A 17,643-nucleotide genomic window follows, 5' to 3' on the forward strand; every position below is an offset into this window, starting at 1 on the left:
ACAACAAGCTGCGATAGACCCACCTAGGTTGCGGTCGCTCGATTCTCCGTCTTGGTCAATTTCACCGAGCGCATATTCCCAGTATCGTTGAATCTGCGACGTTTTTTGGGGGTCATTCGGGACGAGGTCGCAGTTGTTGTCGTCTTCGAATGGTTGGAAAAGTTATCTGCTTCTTTCTCACAAAGGGGGATGGGCCGCAGCACAGAGAGATATGCTACCAGGTGGCCAGCGACATACCCATGGGAGGTTTGATTCGGAATTAATTGGGACGGGGGAATAATCAGAGGCAAAAAAATGAGGCAAAGAGGAAGGCTTCGCCCCTCTTGCGTTGGAATGTAGAAGCTTCGTCTCAAAGACAGCTTCGGACACGGGTTGATGAAAGTCTCTTCTCCGGCGTAACTCGGCATACAGGTCCGAGATGACAAGTCATGGATCGGTCTTACTTTCATTTGGCGGTTTCTCCTCATTATGGGTGGATTTTGAAGTTCCTCCTTTCTCTCCCCTCGCCTCATTGCTAGACGAAGAAAAAAGTTTTCTTCCTCTTTTTTTACTTTTTTTTTTTTTTACTGCACATAGCTTCTGCATGCTTTATTCTGGGAAAACACAAACAGGGAAACAGGGGAAGGTTTATGGGCATGAAATGCATTCGAGCGGTCACAAGAAATTGGAGGCAATGGTCCATGGTGTTCTACTAGACTTTTTCCTCTTTCTTCTTTTCCCTTCCTTCCTTCATTAGCTCATGAGCACACACGGGGGTTGGGGGGAAAGGGAAAGAAAGAGACGGCATCATCAGGCAAAATCAGTCGAGCTGATGCTGTATTGCATGAATAGGACCTCTTTAAAAATGAATAAATCGGAGTATATGGCGTTCACATGGTGTAACTTGAAGTCGTGTCGCGTCGTGGGTGAGTTCATCGCGGAAGAGGCGCTGTCTTCCTCCTCCCTGGCTGGGCTGTAGAGCAGTGGGTCGAACATCCCTTGAAACCAGATACTGGCAGTTGATTTATCCACTCTAGCTGTGGCGACACACCCCCTACAAGTCAACTCTCGATATAGGTGAAAAGGGTGATGGAGGAGGGGAAGCGACATGTTGCTCCTCCTGCATGGTTGTCTCCGACGATATGTTCGACCTCAGACCATCAAACCACCACATACGACCATACCCATTGGAAAACTCGGGATCCCGTCCGCTCTCCCATAGATAAGCCAATGAGGGCCGGATTAGTAGTTGGGTCGGTGACGACCAGCGAATACCTGGTGTTGTATGTTTTTGATTCTTTGTAGGCTTTTGCATGGTGGTAGGAAGGCTGTGGACATGGATATCACGATCTCCCGGCCGCGGTTGAGGACGGTGGTGTTTGGTTGGGGGGTCGAAAAGTTCCAGTCGTGAGGTGTCATGCGGGGTAGGCAAGTTGCTGTTCTCAACTAATCAAGACACTGAACTGTGATCCTACCACGGATGTCGTCGTTTACTTTTGATGGAACGGCCTCTTCGAGGTCGCGAAGTTGCTGGTGCGTGATCCTTTTCCAGCACTCCAACCGCAGGATCTAGGTATCGATGTTGACTTGTGTATATAACCCATGTATGCCTCTTGATCGTCGGGCAATGTCTACTGACTCGCTGGAGTATACTTTTCCATGAGTGTTATTACAGTTGTACGAGTTTGTCAATGCCCAGTCCTAGTCTGCCACTTTATCAACGGGTATTGTCACCGAGAAGAGGAAAGGATGATCACGACGAGAGCTCCCTCTTATTGTCAGCATGTAGCCTTTACGTAATTGGGATTATTATTATTTGAAAGCCCATGTTTGTCTTCTTTAGACAGACACAAATTACCAATTTCTTTCCCAAACGGTGTGGGCGAGGCGCCCGCCCACTCCGAAACCGACCCCCTATCCATCATATGACTTTGAGAGAAACACTTTACATGTCGGTATATCCGAGAAACGGATAAGAATTGTTGGGGGGAAATAGGTTGGATAGGGTATAACAAAACGTTCTTCTTCATCTGTTACGCACGTGTTGGTGCCCGGGCGTCTGCATGGTGAAGTTGGATGTCGGAACTATTTCCTCCTCCTCATGTGTCACTGTCGATGATTGTTGAAACTCGAGTACCTATTCAGGCGCCGGATCCACTTCCTGCTAGCTAGCTACTTTGCTTAGATAGGGACTCAGCAAGCAATTGCTATCCAGGCGGTAGATTCATATCTCGGAGGGAACCTACAAGTAGCTCATGAAACGTGAGTGGTTGTATCCAGCTCGTTCGCAGCTTTTATATTCTAGTTGGTAGAGCTTGTATTCTCGCACACCAATGATACTTACATGACTTCTTTTGAGGAACGATGTGATGATTTCGAAGCGCCCAGCCGTGAGAACTGAAGTAGGCTTCTGTCGTCTCTGAAGGTACCATTGCTGCCTGGACCTCTGAGATATCTTCACGCTCAAGCTAGGTTCTTTACTTGCTCCTGTAGATCACGGAACCGTGAGCTGGTAGAACACCCGGCCGCGTAGAAACAACAGGGCCAAAATCCAGAGACTCATACCAATACATGCAGAAAATGCCCTGGCACGCTTGAGTGACGTGAATTAAGAGAAGATGAGTTTGGGCTTATCATGCCCTACTCGAAGTTTCACGTAACGCGAACAAAAGACTCGGATGAAATATGTTGGGAAAGTCATGCCATATTACTCATTATTACATAACCATCCTAATCTCAAGTCTCGCCATCTGCCGTTTCGACAGAAGTAGAGAACCAAGAAGAGAAGGGAATTAGACCGAGAAAAAGTCATTATCTACAAGTTCTTCATGCCGTTTGCCTCATTATTCAGACCGTTTACTGCGTTTCGCTCAACATTCGTCACTCATCCCACTTAGAAGGCCATGACGAGACCGACAACACCGGCGGCAACAGCAACGAGGCCGTGAACCATGGCGGTCGGGGCGGCGTTGGGGGCCTCGGTGGAGGAGGGTGCGGCAGAGCCAGTGGCGGAGCCGGAGGCGTCAGTGGCGGAAGCGCCGCTGGACTCAGACGCACCGCTCTCAGTTGCGGAGGCGGACTCGGATGCACCGGTGGTACTGTCGAAAAGTGTTAGGATACATGTGAGTTGATGGCAGGATATGGGGAATACTTACGCAGCAGTTCCAGTGGCGGACTCGGATGCGGTGTTCAGGACAGTGGAGGTGAAGGCGCTGCCAGCCGAGTCGGTGCCGGTGACGACGCTGGGGGAGAGCGTGGGTACGACGTCGGTGGTGATTGTGGTCGGGACGGGGGTGACGGTGGTAGAGATCTCGGTGGTGATGGTGCTGCCGTCCGAGTTGGTGGTGGTGACGGCGATGACGGTGGGCACGGGGGTGCCGGCCGGGGCAGCAGTGGGGCGGAGGCTCTCAATGGCGGACTCGAGAGCGCCGTACTGGCTGGTGTACTGCGTCGGGATGGCCGCGGAGAACCAGTCCGGGGTGCTAGTGGCCTTGAGGACAGAGTAGATGTAGGACTTGAGATCCCCGGTGACGCTGGCGGCGCTAGCGGCGGAGCCGAAGGCCGAGGTCAGGGAGTCCCACTGGTCAGTGGGAATGTAGGCCGAGATGAGAGCATCGGCGGCGGCAGTGAAGGCCGGGGCGTCAGAGCTGCGAGGGCTGTGTTAGTATGTGTCCAGCTAGCTCCGAAGCTCCCGTTGAGCTATCTTTTAGATCCCGAGCGGGAGAAGCTGTGTGTCTTACACTTGGCGCGCGTCAATGGGGTTGGCAACAGCCAGCTTGGCGGCAATGGCCAGAGGAATGATGGCAGACTTCATATTGTTTGTTGGTTGAGGGGATGGGTATCACAGGTCTGTTGAGGACAAGGCGGCAGAAGTTCTTGCGGAGGGGGGGGTATCACGGGCTGGCTGAAGCAAACAAAAGCGGATGGGAGGGAAAGAGAGTGAACTACGGGACACAGCTTCGGAGGGTGGATGAATGATTTAAATAACAGACGAGAAATCGTGGTGATGCAGTCAAGAAACAGATGACGCCGTACGCGGTGAAGCTGGCGCGGGTACGACCACGGAGCAGGCCAGAACGAATGGGGAACCCATGGCGACAGCGATGGTGGAAGCGAAAGCTGGGAATTGCGCGTTTGTTGCCCATTGTGAGGGGCGAGAAACAGGCGGGCCAAAAATCTTGGTGTTGGTCTTTTTTTTTCACATACCCTGGTCTGTATTCCTTGGAAAGCGGAGGTTGGGTAGAGATGCTCGATGCTTCGAGGCCCTTGCAGCCGCAGTAGTAGCCGGCCAGAAGCAGGCCAGAAGCAGCTTTGAGCTGGGCAACCGGCAAAGCGGGCAGGGCGCGAACAGGGAAGAAACAAACGAAGCTGTAAACGGAGGAAGACGTGACGAGAAGCAGGAAAAAGCAGGGCAGGGCAGAGCCGTTCAGGCGTGACTGGCTGAAGTGAAGGTGAGGCCCCGGGCGGGATTGAGCTGGCGTGACGTTGACGGTTGACCCGGTTGCTTGCGTGTGTCATTGTGCGGTCGAATGAGGTCGTAGAGGATTTGCCTTGCACGACGTGAATGATTGCACTGAAATGGGTACGGATACACGGGTGATGGCATAGCGGTGTTGGCTCACTCGAGCAAGCAGGGGATCTGATTGGCACCAGGTTGCGTGTTTGCCGGCCCTGATCGTGGGATGGGGTTGTTGAGAACTTGGGAGGCTGGGGAAAAGTCGAGCAGCCTGAGGATTCAATTACGCAGCCGAGAAAACCCCAGCTGTAGGCAGGTATCTTGGATATTCTGTCAAATGTTTTGGCTGTATGACTTGCTTGGAGCTGTGCTTGTCTCGTTGAAAATCTTCAGAGTCGTTCTCCCTCTTTGATGGGAATCAAGGGCATTACTGCAGAGAGTTTTAGACGAGTCTGTGATGAAAGCAAAACTGGCATTTGAGCGAACTCTGGCCATGAGAATGCGCTTCTCCCCCGCGCGAAAGCACAAGAATCAGGTTACGGTGAAGAGATGCAAAGCGAGGCAGGTAGTGGAGGTGGAGGGATGTGGTTGGCGGGTAGTTGCCGTGGGTCCACACTCTCGAGCTGGGCTGCATCATTGGCGAACGCCGTTTTCTTTGGACGAATCACACAAAGCAATTGTTCGAGCTGGGGAGGCAGGAACAAGGGATCCCCACTCACGGCCGGTGCTCCCGTTTTCCGCCGTTGATACGGGCACGTGCTAGGATGAGGTAATTCTCGGACCAGACGGCGCACGTGACAAGTAAGGTCCAGACCTTGGGGCAGTGACTAGGCCACAGCCGCCACACATCCATCGTCCACGTGTGGCACATTTCAGATGCAGAGTGTGGCTGCGCAACGCAACCAGTCCCAGTACTCCGTAGGTACTCCGTTGAGAAGCAGCAGAAGTGCAACACTACGTCACGGACTCAAGAACACCCTTGCCCTTTCGGAGCAATTTCCCAGGTTCCCCTCCTCAAGTTTGTCACCGCGGGGCATTCCATTCGCTCCACAGTCCACCTCAGATTCTCAGCCCAATCAATCATCTCACCCACTTTCAATGTTCTATTCGATCACTTCCCTTCTATGATTCTACCTACACAGTAGGTATCTGCTTGTCATCCGCGACTCCATACCTTAGCGCGTTCCCATCAATTCTGTCTGGCCAGTAAGTGCTGCATCTCGAAAGATACCGAATGAGGTTTGTTGCATTTTCGGTAACTTCTTGCTGTTTGGAAACGAATGATATCATGCCGCAATTACGACGAACCCCCAAAATATTCACAACCTACCTTCGACGTGATCAACCTGTTACCGAGAGAAACCAACCTCGTGGAACTTGAGGCATTAAGAGAAAGGAAAAAAAAGAAATAAATCAACAGGGATCCTCAATTATGGTTATGACAGACATGTTCCGTACATTGTTGGGCATCACCTGGCTCAGTGGGAAAGCAGAAATGGGTGTTTTTGCGGACTGACCGAGCACTCGGTGGCAGAGTCCTGCCTTACTATGTAGGTACTGGGTCTTGAGCCCCTCCTATGGGCGCTCGGCCAAGTGGAGGGCACACTATGAGAGGTAAGGCAAGAGCGATTCTCGATGTCTCATTGGCCAGAATGCCTGTAGGTATGAGGTCATACTCTCTCCTACTGCTTCGTTGTCAACTCGTCCCGCCCTCCCCTCCGCCCTCCAGCTAGAATACTCCAGGGAACCCATATGCCCCTACGGCTCCCCCAGGCTCGAGGTCACAGGCACAAGTTGCAGGCGTTACATGCAGGTAGGCAATGCCGACTGCATCGGAGGCCGCGCACATACCTTACCATGCTCGTTCTTCTCGCGAACAAAGAGGCGCGGACGTATTTGCCATCTTTCGGAGCAAGTAACAGACGCTGCACTGCTTGAAACCCGAGGAGCTGTTACATACTTGCAAGATTACCGGAGAGGACTCCCAAAGTCCCCCAAAGCCACCACCACCACCACCATACCTCCATCACTTGCCTTGGACTTTACACTAGTTTTTGGTGCGCAGCGGCCTCGGGTTTGTCGCAGGGAGCACCCGTCCTCTCATGCCACTTACGACAGCGCTAGCACAAGTCTCTAGGCGCACTAGACAGCCTGCCTGGCCACTCGTCTTACTTTTTCTCGGTGCCCAGCCAATGTGAGAATGAGCAACTGGAAAATTGGACGACCCAAAGAAGGGCACACTCTTTTCGGTCAGACGTTGAGGAGAGAGGGGGGCTTTACGGCATGTCCAAATGACTCTTTTGCCAGTACGGTAGCTTGTGTTGTGTACATAGATGGGCTACCTTTCGGATGAGAAAAAAGGGTCCCATTTTGTTCAAGAACAAGTTTCAAAAGTATTTGTTCACGGTACTTTTGCGGGCGAGGTACTTTCGCATGCCCGTATCGAACATGCCTTGCCTTGGCATTTCTTTCCCTGAGGTGGTTCCCGCACCCTCCGTTTCTGCTGCCGCTGCCGCTCCAAATGCTGCATCTTTGGGAGCAACGCTGAGTCGTCGACATGTCGCATCCATGTCTTCGGACAGCCCAACCCTGTTCTGCCCTGCCCACTCCAGGCCTAAGGTGGCTGTATCTGGCTGGCTTCTCTGCCTGAAGTGACCTCCCCGTCCCTGCCGTCTCTTTCCTTCCATGCCTGATTGCCTTTGCCCTCCCGTCTTGCTGGACCCTTGCCCATCCGCTTTCTTCTAGCTAGCCCTGGCGCCCCCCCCCCCCCTGTCTTCGCTCATCATCTCTTCCCCTCCTTCATTTCTTCCCGGGGCTTGTTGTCCTTCATCTTTCTAACTTTAACAACTCATAGACATTTCAGCGTCTTCATCGAAAGTTCTTCAACCATACTTCAGTCTCGCCAGTTGAACCATCATCTCTGGCGGCATACTCGAGCCAAACCCTATTACTGTGTCACTTCACTCATACGACTTACACCACCCCGCTTCAAATCGAAACCTACCCACCGAGCCTGCTTGGCTCTTACGCCCACTCTCGTCAGCCGACATGAGTTACTACGAAGAGCCTCAGCGCACTCGTCGCTACGTGCGCGAGGAGCGTCGTGAGGAGAGAATTGATCCCCGTTATGCCGACGAAGGCTATCTTAAAGTTCACCAAACCCGCGAGATCATTCCTCGTGCCCGAGAGAACAGCGAGCTCTCTATTGAAGAAGTCCGCCGAGACTTCCCCCCTCCCGGCTATAGAGATTCCCGGAGAACTCGGTCAGCAGAACCCGGCTACTACGACGACCCCCGCTATGACGACCGGGACCGATACTACGATCGCGAGTATGATCGTCGCAGCCGGAAAGCCGGCAGCCTCGTCTACGCCGAAGAGGAGAGGTCTCGTAAGCGCGTTATCAACCAACAAGAAAAGATTCTGGCTGCTGTTGCCGGTGCGGCCTTAGCCTTTGGCGGCAAGGAGCTTTACGATAGAAAGGAAGCCAAGGAACACCGCGGCGAAATCGAGAGAAACTACCTGACTTCGGCGGCATTGGGAGCAGCTGGAGCTCTTGCCGGCTACCAGGGCGCAGAGTACTACGGCAAGCGCAAGGAAAAGGAGGAGGACAAGTCCACCTATGTCATGCATCGCGGCCGTGACGGTCGAGTCACCGAATACTACTCCGACGAGGAGGGAGACAGGGAGAAAAAGGGTCACAAGTCTTTCTTGGAGAACGCTCTCGCAGCCTCTGGTCTGGGAGTTGCTGTCAAAGCTCTCACAGGCGCCAGTGGTGGCGACGACCGGCGTAGCGACACTAGAAGCCGACGAGGCAGCCCCGACTCGAGATCTTCTCGGTCCAAGTCTCGAGGACCCGGAAATGAAGCCGCCAGCAAGATGCAGAAGGCTGCCATGGCTTCTCTCATTGCCGGAGCCACTGAGGCTTTCCGTGTTGCGAAGGAGCCCGGCGGCTGGAAGGGCGAGAAGACAAAGCGCATCATCACTGCTGCCGCTGGTGCGGCTACCATCGACGCTGCACAAGGCGGCGAGAAACAGAGCAAGTTGGGCCTGGCCGAATCCGTCATCGGTGGTCTGGTGGGTAACCGGGTCATCAACGGATCCAAGCGCAACATCGAGGAGGACCGCCGAACCGGACGAAGCCGATCGAGGTCGCGCGCTCGTTCTGACGGCGGAGGCGGCGGACCGGGCTTGGCTGCTCTGGCAACTGCCGGTCTAGGTGCCTTTGGCGCAAAGAAGGCTATCGAGAACGTGCGGTCCCGGAGCCGTGGCCGCAGCGCCGACTCTTATGACAGCCGTGCCTCTAGCCGCGATGGTCGCGACAAACCCCGCCAACGCAGCAGAAGCCGCAGTGTTGTCGACTCTGCACGGAAGCGACTCGCCAAGATTGGCATTGGCAGCAACCCGGAGGAAAAGGAGAGAGAGAAGTACGGCCGAGATGATTACTACGATGACGACCGTAGCTCTCGACGCGGCGGCATGACCCGGAGATACTCTGATGAATACGACGACTACGACAGGGGATCCGCACGTGGTGGACGCGACGCATACGACGATGACAGATCGTCATACACGAGCCGGCGCCGCGACCGATCTCGCCGCAGGGGAGGAAAGTCCGACACCAGTTCCGAATCGGATCTTGGAGACTCGGACGATGATGCGAAGCGCGCAAGGAAAATGAGAGGTAAGCAAGTCATTACAACCGGCCTAGCGGCCGTTGCCACCATTCACGCGGCACATGGGGTCTATCAAAGTATGGAGAAACGCAATTCAAGGCAGAAGGCTGTGAAGGAAGGGCGGCTCAGCCCAGAGGAGGCGAAAAAGCTCAAAACCAAGGCTCTCGTGCAAGACGCCGCCTCTGTTGGAATCGCTGCCCTCGGTATCAAGGGTGCCTGGTCTGAGCTTAAGGAAGCCAAAGAGATGACACACGAATGCAAGGAATTCCAACACGAGAAGGAAATCCGACACCAGAAACGACTTGAGCGGCAGAAGAGGCTCACCGACGGCCATGGTGGTCGACGGAGTAGGGCTGACGACTGGTCTCATGCTGGTTCTCCACGAGGAGAGCGGTATGACTATGGTTCAACTTACTACGACGATAACCCGTACTCTTCCGGGCACCTGCCTGCACCTCCTGTTGGTTATGACGACAGGAGATACAGAGACTGAGAAGTCCGGGAGAGGGCACTTCAGTCCTGAACGGTGGGGTGTTTCGTCCTTGTTGGTACTCTTCGGATTCCTCAAGACAACGTCCTCGCCCGCATGGGCTGTTAGTCTCACTCTGCCCTCAACCCCTCGCTTCCTTTTACGACCTATAATGCCTGTACAAGACACTACGACGCTACGACATTTTTCTACAAGTCATCTTTCAGCCACATTTATATCTGTTTTCAAACAAAACTGGGAAAGATTTTTGGAAGACTAAGGGGATGTGGGAGTGGCGCTTCACACGTTTCACAACGGCCCTCGACGGGCGTCACCTTGCGTTGCGTTTACTCAGATAGATGGATTCCCTTTTCCCCTTTTGTTGCCAATCTACACGCAATCTTCTCTTGTACATGAACCATAACTGATTCTAATTGGATTGTGACAGACCGGGACCAACGCCGCCGTTACTAATCGGCCTGCACCGCCGTCAAGAAGAACCAGATGCATCGTCACTGGTTGAGCTGTTGTCTTCGGCCCCTGCGGATGACAGTAGTACCAAATGGAGGGCATCGCAGCCTGCAGCTCAGACAAAATGGGCAAACGATGGAGCCGAGATCGAGGCTGATCGGCAGGGTCTGATTGGAACCAAATGTTTTTGTTCGAGTTAAGCAATGAAGGGGGAGAGACAGAGAGAGGTCTGGCCACCACATGGCCCCGGGCTCGTAGTGGTTGAAGCAGCCAAGCGGAACCCGATGAGAAGGGACCCCTGTTCCTGAGACAGACCGGACATTTTTCGCTAGCGCGGGAACGGACAAGCGGCGGTGAGAGAAGGCGGCTACCAGTTGGAAAGATTGGGGAATAGACGGGAAGGGAGGGGTGGCATATGCGGGATGATGATATGCGACGGAAAAGACGGCTACGTGGGTTTTAGCACTCGGGCCAGAGCACAAGATCATCATCGTCGAGTTACCGCGATGCACTCGCTGCCCCTCCCTATCCCCCAACAACCACTCATCACACGATATTTTCTGGTCTCTTGGCTTCACAGTTTCCTACTTAGATAGGAGGATGGGCATTTTGTTTTCATGATACTTGGCTGGATATGTAGTTCCCGATATTATGAGTATGAGATATGATAACCGTTGCGACCTGACTTCTTCTCCCGATTCCCTTCTCTTGACTATGGCTGGGTACCCTTTGGTGATTGAGAACTGACGCTTTGTGTGACTATGTGATACGCAACAGAAGACCCCCCGGCAAAAGCGGTCGGGTCCGAAACAGCCCATACCTCTCCCCTCCTTACCATGTCACCGGCAGTGCCCAGAGCCAAGAGCTGCAGCCACCCCGCGAGTAATCGACTCAGTGAGTACATATTTTGGGCTGCTTCCTCTTCGGTTTCCTCTACCATACCTCCATACCTACCTATCGGGATAGCGAGGCAGATGTGAATGAAGATGTTCTAGACTGTTCCTCCGACGCTCCCCCCACTCTCTCAACCCATCATTATCAAGTCTGCTGATTTTCTGACAACAGCTCTGCCAACTTTTTTTTAATTGCTCTTTTGGGCCGTTCTGATCTGCCATTTCTGCCTCGGTCTCGGTCAAGCTGGCACGTTGGAAACAATGCATCATGCGGACAAGAGATGGGGTGTGGGGGGGACACATGGGCAGACGTCGGCACCGTCCGTCGGCTGATGTCCTGGCTGTTCTGTCGTTCAGCCTGTTCTAACTTCTTGGAATGGGGGAAAGAAAGGCAATGGTGATGGGAAACTCGATCCGATCCAGGCAGTGTGCCATGGTTAGCTTTCCTGCCCAGTCAATCAATGTCAGACTGCCGTGGGCGATAAAGAGTGACTCGTGCTCTACACTACCTTACCCTACACTCCCATTAGTACGGATAGCGTGCGTTGGTTGCTTGACGGCATCGAAAGATGTCGTGTGGTGTCGTGGGAAAGGATGGTGGCGGGGTGATAGGCGGCTGAGCAATCAATAGAAAAATGACATCATTGTACATCCGCCGCATTTTTTTTCTTGGATTCCCCTCCCCTCCCTCGCGCCTGCAGTCGCCATTGGTGAAGACATCGTCAGTCAGATGACTGGTCTGACATGTTTATCCGCCAGCTATCCCGATGATGGGTAAGCCCCGAAGGCCAGTACCGTAGTCTGCTGAATTGCACCAACTACTAGATCATCTGTGTTTATTGGTCAGGAGCTCGTTGGGTTGCGTGCGAAACTTGTAAGTTATGTGTCTGGGGCAAGGAGTAGACCTGAAGTCTGAAGAAGCAGAAAAGAGAACGAAAGTCTTGACTCTCGCATGGAATAAGGTTCGCCGGCTCACCCATCCGGCGGGAGCTTCAGATGACTGGTTACCGGGGATGCCCATGGCGAGACAATAGTAATCTGGATAAGATGAGACACGGATGATTTGGTCCGAACTCTCTTTTTTGATGCTGGGTAGGGCATCTCAGAATTTGATGGAAGCTTTTGTTTTTGGGTACAATGGGCGTTGCTAAAGAGCATAGAATTATAAAAATAACAAAACATCGTCTTCTCTTCCGACGGATGATTTTTATGCCGCAGCATCTCCTCCCTGCTGCTTCCAGGCCTGCGCCATGGCCAACAGATTCGACAGGTTCTGCGTCTGCTTGTCGTCGGCGGGGAAGACGTAGTCGATGTACTCCTCGAAGCTGTCGTCCTCCAAGCGCCTTCTGCGCTTCGTCTTGCGCGGCATCAGCTTCTGCACATTCTCAATCTCGTCGTCCCCGCCGTGTATCCTCTCAAACGACAGCCACGCGTTGAGCAGCGTGACCGCCTCCTCCTTGAGCTCCTTGTCGCGCATGCTCTTATGCGCGCGCTCAAAGACCTTGCGTGCCCTCGTCTTGGCTTCCTTGCTGATCGGTGCCTCCTCTTCTGCCTCTTCCTCGTCCTCGGGTATGTTGAGCTCAAAGTGGGCGTAGCTGATCCATACCTTGACGTGATCCGTCTTCTCAAGGAGGCGCTCGTAAAGTTCTCTCGTGCGCTCGTACTCTTCCTCCTCTTCCTCGAAATCGATGTAGGCCTTCCATAGCAACTCGGGCATATCGAGAACCGGTTGGCTCACGGCCAACTCGAAGATGGCCCGGGTCCGCTCCAAGTCGTCAAGGCCGCGCTCGAGCTCGGCGAACTTGATCCAAGTCTGGCAGTTGGAGGCGTTCCACTCAATGTGCTTCTCGTAGAGCGTCCGGCATCGCAAAAACTCAAAGAGCTTCAGTTCCAGCTCAATGTAACCCCTGAACAGCTTGTCCTTCGGGCACATGCCAATAGCCTGGCCCAGGGTCTTGCGAGCCGCCGTCAGCTCACCCTGCCGAATCTCGAATTGTGCCTTTAGCAGCCAGACCTTGGCAAAGGTGAATTTCTTGTGGGGTATCAGTTCCAAGCAAACCTTGTAGATTTGCCTTGCACGCTCCATGTCTTTTGCCTGCAACTCCTCAAAGATGGCGTAGTTGATCCAGAGGTAGATGTACCGTCTCCAGAATCTCTTCTCTTGCGCTGGTGGTACTTGTGATACTGCCCTCTCGTAGATGTCGCGGACTCTGTCGAGATCGCCAGCGGTTTCCTCCAGACGTGTGTAGTCGAACCATGTATCGTAGTTCTTCGGGTTCTCTTTGACTTGTGCTTCGTAGTAAACACGGCGCTTTGAAAGTACGACATCCTCGACGCCATCCTTGTCTCCGAACTGCTTCTCAAAGGTCGTATAAGCCTTGTGAAGTATCATTGATTTAGAGCGAGGAAGGCGATCCAGTGCGTACTTGAAGATCGCCCTGGCTCTTTCGTACTCCTTCAACTTCGCCTCGTATCGTGCATAGGCAATAAAGAGCTTCTCGTCCACAAATTCGTCGCCCAGCTCTTCGATCGCAGTACCAAATACGTCGCGTACCATGTCGCTCGTGCCAAATTCCTCCTCGAATTTCGCCCACTTGATCCAGTTTCGAGGTTCCGGGTGGACGAGTGTGAATGCTCTGAAGATATCTCTGGCTCGGTCGAACTCATTGTATCTCTTTTCCAGCTTAATGTATGCGCTCCACGCAGCTTCATCGGGTTGCCATTGCATCCAACGATCAAAGACTTGGCGGGTTCCTGGAACGTTGCCCAGCATCTCTTCCATGTACACATATTTGTACCAAAGTTTATCGACACGAGGTAATCGTGTGACGGCCCTGTCGAGAAGATTACGCGCATGGTTGATGTTTCGGCATTTCACTGGGAGAAAGTCAGCTGTTTGTCTTGTCACAGAGGGTTGGGGTTGGTTTCCATACTCTCCGACTCGATGTACCTGATCCACAACTTGATCTCGTTGGGGTGCACATCGAGCGCGCGCTCGAAGATTGATCTTGCGCGCGCAAATTCCTTTTGCTCCAGCTCCCAGTCCGCATATCGCATCCAGTTATTGAGGTTGACTCTATTGCGTCGAACATAGTCTTCGAACTCTCGTCGTTTCCGGCCCTGGAATTCGTGAAGTTCCTCTAGATCGGCGAACCGCTGAGTAGGTGCCTGTAGAGCGACCTCTTGTCGGTCAACAGCCTCTCGTAGAAGTTGCTCTGCAGAGATCTGAACAGGCGCAGCGGCCTTGTTCTTGACCTTCGGGGGTCCTCGTGACGCCTCCATGGTGTCGAGCAAAGTCGAAATCGATTAAACTCGGGGAAACGCGTGAAGTCGCGTATAATTGGGGTCGCTAAATGTGACGGTACAATAATTCGGCTTTGTATGGGTACCGGCAGGTTGAATCGCGTCACCTTATTGCCTAATTGATGATATTCTGCATCAGTCGCAAACACCGACGATTCTCAGGCGACAGGCCCAAGGCTGAAGCGTTGGAAAAACGCAGCTCTTATCGGCACCAGCCACTCCGATAACGAGCTTCTGTGGCTTAGACCCACCCGTCGCGCCAAAACTTCCGTAGCCTCGCGAGGCTTCCGTAACTTTATATCCTCCCAATCTCACAACTTCACCACGCCGTACTTCCTTCCTAGGCGACTTTACCATCCAACAGCCACTTCGGTAGCTGCGACTGGCAACATGGCGACTCTAGCAGATGAGCTGCTGAACGATTTCGAGGACTCTGGCTCGGAAGCAGAGGAGACTCAGCAAGACAATGATCCCCTAGGACTTGATCATGCGCCCGAGGCGAGCGGTCGCAAAGCATCGGGCAGCATGGATCTGGACGATGACCAGAGCGAACCTGAGGATCAAGATGAAGAAATGGGTGGGACACCCAAGGGTGCTGTTGATCCTGTCGAAGATGCAGAGGATACAAAGGCAAAGGTCGAGAAGATGCAGCTGGGTGGCGTCAACGATGTTCGCAGTGTCGCCAGTCTCATGTCAAGTTTGGAGCCAGTACTAGAGGTAAGTGACGCACCCGAAAGCACCACTAGCTTGATGGAAGCTGTGTTTACATCGTCTCTTGGGAGAACTAGCCCTAACATCGTCACTCGAACGCTACAGAAAATCGCACACTACCAGTCGCAACCGACCCCCACAGAACTGCTAGGCAACATCGAAGACCATCCCGAATACCACCTCCTGACACAATCGAACAGTCTGTCGACTCTTATAGACAGCGAGATCGTCTTGGTACACAAGTATATCAGGGACCACTACTCAATACGATTCCCCGAACTGGAGACGCTCATCACCAACCCACTGGAGTATGCGAAGGTCGTCGCGATCTTGGGCAATGGACCGCTTGATTCGGAGAATATCAAGAAGCTTCAGCACTCAACGGAAAATGTCCTCCAAGCTTCCCTGAAGTCCGTTCTCGACGGCCCATCCCTCATGATCGTAACAGTGGAGGCTACGACAACGAAGGGCAGAGACATGTCGCAAGAAGAACTGGAACGCGTATACAGAGCCTGTGAAATGGTCATTTCCCTCGACAAGGCGAAGAAGACCCTAACGGGCTATGTCCAGTCGCGCATGAATCTGTTCGCGCCGAATTTGACTGCTATGATCGGTTCTCTGACGGCTGCTCAACTGTTGAACGCCGCTGGTGGACTTACTGGTCTGTCGAAGACGCCCGCGTGCAACATTGCAGCGTGGGGTTCAAAGAAAGGTGCTGGTGCCGCGGGCTTGGCTACGAATATTGGCGTCAGACAGCAGGGTTTCCTCTACCATTCACCCATCATTCAAGGCATTCCCAACGATCTCAAGAGACAGGCCATGCGCATCGTATCAGCGAAGCTGCTACTCGCTGCCCGCGTCGACAGAATTCACTCCAGCGCCGATGGCTCGACGGGCGAGGATCTGAAAGAGCAGTGCCTCACAAGACTCGAGAAGCTCACGGAACCGCCTCCAAACAAGGGCCCCAGAGCTTTGCCGGTACCAGATGACAAGCCTTCCCGCAAGCGTGGTGGTAGAAGGGCAAGGAAGGCTAAGGAGGCTACGGCCATGACGGAATTGCGCAAAGCCCAGAATAGAATGGCCTTTGGCAAGGAGGAGCGTGAGGTCGGCTACGGCACAGGGGAGACCACGGTTGGCATGGGTATGATCGGACAGGGTAACGACGGCAGAATTCGCAACCTCCAAGTCGATCAACGCACGAGGGCCAAGCTCGGCCAGAAGAATAAGGGCTGGGGCGGCGCAACGCCCATGGGAGGAGCGGCATCCTCGCTCAGGGGTTTTGGACAATCAGCAAACTCCAACATTGACCTACGCGGCAAGGGCCTGAGGACGTCAGGTGTTGGCACATCGCTGGGCGCGGGAGCGGGCACGGCATCCTCGCTGGCCTTCACGCCTGTACAGGGTCTGGAGCTCGTCGACCCCAAGGTCCAGGCTGAACTCAGTCGCAAGCGAAAGGCGGAGGAGGACCGGTGGTTCAAGGGTGGCACTTTCACCCAGGTTGCGGGCTCGTCCAATGATGGCTTCAAAAAGCCAGACTTGCCTCCCAGTAAGAGGGTTGATACCGGCGCCGGCAAGATGGGACCTCCACCTCCGAGGAGCGGCTGAGTGAGCCCGCCTAATCTAGCCGATGTGATTGTGGCAAGAGAGGAGTATGTTAATGGTCTAAGCAAGGATTCAAGAGTTTGGGAGAAGAAAGTCTACAAAGCATATCTCTTACCCGAAAAGCTAGCCCCGGCAGACGAAAGGGAAAATGAGGGGGGAGGGTGGGTTGTTTCCAGGTTGTCAAACGGGTTCCGCGGCTGAGCAAAGACGAAGCGAGTGATCACTTGGCCGGCGGGAAACGGCGTGCGGCGTTTTGGGGATGGTTTTCCATTATTCGAGTCATCGAATCAGTATCAGTATCAGTAGCAGCATACCATTTAGGCATTCTAGGGCGGGAAATGGAAATCAGACGAATTCTTTTTTTCTCCATTGCTCAACTCTGGGATCCCGTTCTTCTGTCCATGTCCGAGGGGGAAAAGGAGGGGCCAAAGACGTACCAGGTGTATGTTTGTCCGTTTCCTCACTACAAAGCAAAGCCCACGATTGCCGGCGCATTGCCGTTTCTACGTCTTGTCGGCAGTTCTTCATCTCGGCTCCTCCATGTGTGCTTGTGCGCTCGCGTGTGTTGTGTGAAGAAGAAAACTTTGAGACGATTGGAACAAGATGTAGATTGGAAATCGCATGTCATGTGTGTAATAGCCCAACGGCCATGTCGATCAAACGTCTTTTTTTGGTCCCAATTCTTCTCTCTCTCTCTCCAGAAGGTGTTCGTAAACTTCCCGTAGTCTCCCCGTGTGCTATATCCCCTTTACCAAAACGCCAACGTTTTGTTCCTTTTTTCGTGGTAGTAGCTCTTCTCCATCTTTACCTTCCCGTCGCAAAAAAAAGCATGGTTTCGTAGAAACGTCTTTGCGGTTCATGCCAAAAGAAATCTGAAAAATTCTGTTTCTTGGCTCCTTTGAAACAACGTTTACTTTGGGGGCCTCACCATCCGCCCAATCTTCACGACCCTTTGGTTCGAGGGTGAACGAACGGTCGATCGTCATCCGTGCCTTGAAAAAGTTGAAAGGTAACAAACGTGCTTGGGCAGCGTGGCAGCGTTTGTTGGGCGAGCAACGCATCGCAACGCAAAGACTTTGGGTACTT

General features: G+C 53.3%; 4 protein-coding genes across 4 annotated transcripts; 2 read left to right on the plus strand and 2 right to left on the minus strand.

The window, feature by feature from the left end:
- Positions 1–2,872: 2,872 nt before the first annotated feature.
- Positions 2,873–3,793, minus strand: CCOS01_16789 (uncharacterized protein; the record flags this gene model as incomplete). The annotated part of the gene is made up of 3 exons (XM_060464925.1): positions 2,873–3,077; positions 3,135–3,626; positions 3,720–3,793. The coding sequence occupies 3 exons, from the start codon at positions 3,791–3,793 to the stop codon at positions 2,873–2,875; spliced, it is 771 nt and encodes a 256-aa protein (XP_060304592.1).
- A 3,690-nt stretch (positions 3,794–7,483) lies between these two features.
- Positions 7,484–9,601, plus strand: CCOS01_16790 (uncharacterized protein; the record flags this gene model as incomplete). The annotated part of the gene is made up of 1 exon (XM_060464926.1): positions 7,484–9,601. The coding sequence occupies one exon, from the start codon at positions 7,484–7,486 to the stop codon at positions 9,599–9,601; it is 2,118 nt and encodes a 705-aa protein (XP_060304593.1).
- Positions 9,602–12,148: 2,547 nt separating this feature from the next.
- Positions 12,149–14,223, minus strand: CCOS01_16791 (pre-mRNA-splicing factor CLF1; the record flags this gene model as incomplete). Its single annotated transcript, XM_060464927.1, has 2 exons — positions 12,149–13,818; positions 13,875–14,223. The coding sequence occupies 2 exons, from the start codon at positions 14,221–14,223 to the stop codon at positions 12,149–12,151; spliced, it is 2,019 nt and encodes a 672-aa protein (XP_060304594.1).
- Positions 14,224–14,634: 411 nt separating this feature from the next.
- On the plus strand, positions 14,635–16,560 carry CCOS01_16792 (Prp31 C terminal domain-containing protein; the record flags this gene model as incomplete). The annotated part of the gene is made up of 1 exon (XM_060464928.1): positions 14,635–16,560. The coding sequence occupies one exon, from the start codon at positions 14,635–14,637 to the stop codon at positions 16,558–16,560; it is 1,926 nt and encodes a 641-aa protein (XP_060304595.1).
- Between the last annotated feature and the right edge of the window lie 1,083 nt (positions 16,561–17,643).

This window comes from Colletotrichum costaricense, assembly GCF_030867565.1.
Source record: "Colletotrichum costaricense strain IMI 309622 chromosome Unknown Scaffold_33.1, whole genome shotgun sequence".
In the NCBI taxonomy this organism is placed as follows: Eukaryota; Fungi; Ascomycota; class Sordariomycetes; order Glomerellales; family Glomerellaceae; genus Colletotrichum; species Colletotrichum costaricense.